Source organism: Erigeron canadensis, chromosome 1 (genome assembly GCF_010389155.1).
Source record: "Erigeron canadensis isolate Cc75 chromosome 1, C_canadensis_v1, whole genome shotgun sequence".
Lineage (NCBI taxonomy): Eukaryota > Viridiplantae > Streptophyta > Magnoliopsida > Asterales > Asteraceae > Erigeron > Erigeron canadensis.
The window spans coordinates 16,560,714-16,566,087 of NC_057761.1; the positions used below are offsets into that span (position 1 = coordinate 16,560,714).

General features: G+C 34.3%; 1 protein-coding gene across 1 annotated transcript; it reads left to right on the top strand.

Moving 5' to 3' along the window:
* The first annotated feature begins 567 nt into the window (after nucleotides 1-567).
* LOC122585314 lies at nucleotides 568-3,816 on the top strand. Its single transcript, XM_043757445.1, has 6 exons — nucleotides 568-709; nucleotides 820-1,050; nucleotides 1,160-1,228; nucleotides 1,386-1,452; nucleotides 2,216-3,069; nucleotides 3,161-3,816. The coding sequence occupies exons 1-6, from the start codon at nucleotides 568-570 to the stop codon at nucleotides 3,814-3,816; spliced, it is 2,019 nt and encodes a 672-aa protein (XP_043613380.1).
* The last annotated feature ends 1,558 nt before the right edge of the window (nucleotides 3,817-5,374 follow it).

The window sequence follows — 5,374 nt, forward strand, 5'->3', positions numbered from 1 at the left end:
TTTGCCATTCCAATATGAGATTTGTTTTTCCTTTAACTAAGAGAAGTGTAAATTTAACAGATTCAGTGAATGCATATGTATTTTCTTCAACATGACCTCTGTTTTAGCAAATATCAAATTTCAACTTCAGTAATACTTGGACTGAAAAATTTGATTGAAAGAAATGAGATTTATGTCCAACTATTTTGAATTGTGCTTATTAATGGATATGCAAAAAGACTATATGATAGTTATGAAGTTTCAATTAATCAGTTGTTTAATTGGAGATGACTTTTGATAAACTTCATATATAATTATTACTTATAGTCGAACTGATTGGTTACTTGAAGGGGGCTTTTCAGAAACTTTGATGAAATTATGAGGTTACAATTAATCGGTTATTTATTTGGTGGTGACCTTTCGCAAACCTTCATGGAAATATGAAGAATGGTTAATCTTTTTTAAGTAACAAAGCATTCTTTTAGCATCATTAATAATAATAACAAATTTCAAAACTATAGACATAAGCAGTCCAGATCCGACAAATTTATATACATCTTTACAATCATATAAAAAAGTTGTTAGATTATGACTGAAAGCACAAGTGTAGGATTTCCAGCTTTCATAGGTCATATAATCAAACCACGTTTTAAAATAAATACAACAATTTGTGGCCAGTTACAGCAATACTATGCTCTCACATTGATTAATAATGATTTCAATAATTGTGGTATGTATTATAGTTTACCATGCAATTTTTTGTCAGATACAACTAAGGATATGGGATATATGTCTATGTTTTTTTAGATACTTTATCCAATATACATATTTTCTTTGTAGAAAATGGAGAATCTAATAATGGATCTATTAGTATGGAAACATGTAGACTTACAAGGAATGATGGAAAGGTGCAATCATATTGTGGTCTGAAATTACAAAATTCTCAAAGACAATCTTCAACCAACATTGGGCTCAATTCTATCAGTGCACAATCTGCTACTTTTATTGCAAGAAATGGAACAACACAAACTTATTGGGCACTGAAGTTAGTAGACACTATGGCATTACAAAGTAATGCATTTGAATCATATTCATGTTGCTTTATAATAAATAGAATTACTATCATTATTCATTGAGTTATTCGAATTAATACCTATATCTAACTGCAAATGGTTCATAGAAAACAGTATGCATCATGTGATAGACGAAGCAGGTCCCAGCCGCATTCCTTCGCATTTGCCTAATTCTGGTACCACAACCCAAGAAAGAAAAAGAAAATCTGAATGTGTGAGAAAACGGAAAAAAAAAACAATCAGGTTATGTTATAATAACAAATAAATGGCTATAGGTTAAGGTTTTAACACATACTTCAATATAGAATTACTCATGTTCCTCATAATATATAGGTACACAGAACATACATGATGCTGTATCCAATGCAAATGAGGTTTTGGGAAAAAAGAAAGAAACCAGGTATTATCTCTTATCTAAAATTGCAAACTTTGTCAAAATACAACTAATAAATACATGTTCAGAATAATTTATTTAACTACCATGAATATGAAATTATATACTGTAGGTGCAAATAAGAGAACCCGTAAAATGGCAGCTTATACGTCAACAGGTGAATTTGTATTTCTTGACAGAATTATGTAATTATTGTGTACAGCTAACAATGAATCATAGTAAATGTATCTATATTGATAATATTTACCTTTATACAATTTTTTTTGATTTCTAAAGAATTGATATTGCATATGAAGGTGCACCAGTAAAGTATCTATGAGGAAAGATGTAAAAATACAAAACTGGCTGGGGAACCTACCTTTAAAACATGTTGTCAACGAGGAAAAGTTTTGTTACCTCGCTTGGTTGATGCCCCTGAACCGCTAAAGAGTCTGTTGGATTATAACAATCCAATTTCACAAAAATTCAAAGACAATATTAGGACATATAATAGCATGTTCTCTTTCACATCGTTTGGTGCTAAAATAGACCATGAAATAAATCAAGGAAGGGGTCTATATACATTTTGAATCAGTGGACAAAACTACCATCTTATTGGTTCCTTGCTGCCAACTGAAGGGGAACAACCAAGATATGCCCAGCTTTACTTCTATGATACTGAAAATGAGACAAGAAACAGAATGTCAGCTTTCATACGTGAAAGTACCACAAGTGAAAGATTAAATGCTGAAATTGTTTCATAGCTGATTAGCATGTTGAATGAGCACAGTTCAGTAGCAAAAGCATTTCGCATGGCACGAAATTGGACTGTGCAAAATAATGAGAACAATTGTCGAATCCGGTTAATAGGTCAAGGAAGACAAGCGAGTCAATATAATAGACCTACCGTGTCTGAGGTTGCTGTATTGGTAACAAATGATTTTGATGAAAATACAGAACCAAGGGATATCATAGTTAGAGCAAGACAAGGTGGATTGCAACGAATTTCAGAATTACATCAGCTGTATATAGCATTACAGTATCCTCTACTATTTCCTTATGGTGAAACAGGGTATCATGAGCATATACTCTATCATAACAATACTGGACCGACAAAAACAAAATGGGAAACTGTTATAATGAGGGAATTCTATTCTTACAGAATTCATTATAGGCATAATGAGTCAACAACAATACTAAGAGGTGGCAGGCTTTATCAACAATACCTGGTTGATTCCTATACTACAGTTGAAGAAGAACGTCTGAGATATACACGAACTCACCAAAAAGAGTTACGTGCAGATGTCTATAATAATGTATGTGATGCTGTGACAAAAGGAGACACTCAAGCTAAAGCAATTGGGAAGAGAATTGTCTTACCTGCTACCTTCACAGGAAGTCCAAGGTACATGATGCAGAATTACCAAGATGCTATGGCTCTTTGTTGGGCATTCGGGAATCCAGACCTCTTCATTACCTTTACAGCAAATCCACAAAGGCTTGAGGTTGGTAAAATGGTATCACTAATCAACGGGCAACCGACACATGAACGGTCTGAAAGTGTTACCCGCGTTTTCAAAATGAAATTGGATATCTTGATGGAAGATATTATGAAAAAGAAAATATTTGGTGCATGTAAAGCAGGTAAATAACTACAAAACTGAAGTTCCATACAGTTATCATATTTTATAAAATGGTCTTTCATGTATATTTAATATTTTTGATATTATGACAGGCATTTATACAATTGAATTTCAAAAGCGAGGGCTCCCCCATGCACATATTCTGATCTGGCTTGATGTTGCTGCAAAATGTAAAACTCCAGAAGAAATAGATGATCTGATATCAGCAGAAATACCGTTGCAGAGTGAAGATCCAGATGGTCATGAAGCTGTTGTAGAGTTCATGTTACACGGTCCATGTGGTGTTGATTCACCAAATGCATCATGCACATTTAACACTACATGTCTAAAACACTTTCCAAAACCTTTTTACCAATCAACCACTATTGACGATGATGGATACCCTGTTTATCGCCGGAGAAAAAATAATGTATCTGTAATGAAAGGTAAAGCAGTGCTCCTCAATGGTTTTGTAGTTCCTTACAATCGCTTCCTGTTACTTAAGTACCGAGCACACATTAATGTGGAGTGGTGTAATCGATCTCGGGCAATCAAATATTTGTTCAAATACCATAACAAAGGGCCAGACAGAGTAACAATGGTCGAAGCAGAAAATGTTGTAAGGACTGGTCCATCTGCAGAAGAAAAAATAGTGCACATTGATGAAATCAAAAACTATCAGGACTGCCGGTATTTATCACCCTGCGAAGCGGTATGGCGAATGTTTGCGTTCATATCCACTATTCCTATCCTGCAGTTATTAGGTTGACCTTCCATCTAAAAGATCAGCATATGATCACTCTCCGTGATTCAGACAGTTTACCCGGTGTTCTAGATCGAGAAGGAATCAATGAGACAATGTTCACGAAGTGGCTGGAATTAAATAGTCAGGACAAAAGAGCGTGTAAATATACATTGTAAGTCCCAACTATTACTAGATGAGTGTTGAAGACACCTCTATGTCAATGGTGAGCGTACTTTGCAACACAATCACTTAATCTGGACGTGGCCAGTTTAGAGTGATTGTGTACCAGGTTAACTGGAAAGTTACTTATTAAGGTGACAGTTGGAATAAGTAAATACAAAGCAATAAATGAATGACAAATATTTATAATTGGTGAGACAATATGTAATTTTCAAGTGTATTTTATCTATTGATTGTTAAATAAAATACAAGGTTGTTGCGGAACCAAGATAATACAAAGATGTAAATATCCTAACAACCTATGAAATACAATTGATCTATACTTGGAAATTCTCCTAACAATCGAAACACTTAAAGTTGTGAAATGTTCCTTTTTGCGATTGAGAGAATATTGCACAAGTTCACCAATATTGCAGAATGTATGTGTTTGCAAAGTTGTTGAAATGCTTGGGCAAGGACCTCTATTTATAGTCGAAGTATGAGCATTGGGATCTCAACTTCGAAGTACAAATATGGTTGACAGCACACAAAAGTATTAGTAAATAATCCTTTGTGTGTGCTAAATAAAGTAAGACAAAAGGTTACTTTATTCAACCACTCTACATCTTTGCACTTTTATCCACAGACAAGATTATTGTTCGGTTAAAAGGATGTAGTGTAAAAGGTCCTCCTCGTAATCAGTGTAAAGCTTTGTAAAGGGATTTACACTGAAGGATCTCCAGTTGATTGATCTGGTGAAATGTCAATTGGGCTTCACTGCCATTGCCATTTCCTTTCTTCCACTTGTTGTCTTCGACTTCAACTGGAAGGTCTTCAGATTTATGTCTTCAGATCTTAACAGGAGGAAGTCATCAGTTGCTTAAATTGTACAATGCAACTGGACTTCTAATATTTCGGACAATTCTTCATGCTCTCCAGATGCAGCTGGAGAGCTCCAGTTAATAGCCAAAACTGGACCTAACAAATTCCCCCTAATTGTCCTGAAATATTGCCAAGTATTTTCAAACTTGTTTCTATACAAGAGTAAGTTTGAAATACTTGAGTTTGATAAAACCTATTAAGTTTCCAAGACATTTTTATAGATCATCGAATGCCTTGGGTTTAGTTTTAATTGTTTGTAGATCTTATCAGTTATCTAACTTGTGATTTACAATCTGGCAACTTGTATATACACAATTTTACAATGAAGTTACAAGAAAGTAAATAAAATTACAAGTAGATAGAAGGAAAACTTAAACAGATGGCCCTTCGCCAGTTTTCCTTTTCTTGGCAACACATGAGATTGGCTATTTGTCTTCAAGATCAAGGCCTAATCTTTCTTCAATGTTTTTCTTGAACTTGATCAGATTTTGCAATACATATTCCCAGCCTTTTTCAACCTTGTTCTTCCGCTGCCTACCCT

What these genes read in the sequence shown, in the direction of transcription:
- LOC122585314 (XM_043757445.1), top strand. Translation starts at nt 568, where the DNA reads ATGACTGAAAGCACAAGTGTAGGATTTCCAGCTTTCATAGGTCATATA. An exon ending in AGACACTATGGCATTACAAA is followed by an intron (nt 1,051 to 1,159) that starts GTAATGCATTTG and finishes AATGGTTCATAG; the next exon opens with AAAACAGTATGCATCATGTG. An exon ending in GGAAAAAAGAAAGAAACCAG is followed by an intron (nt 1,453 to 2,215) that starts GTATTATCTCTT and finishes GAATGAGCACAG; the next exon opens with TTCAGTAGCAAAAGCATTTC.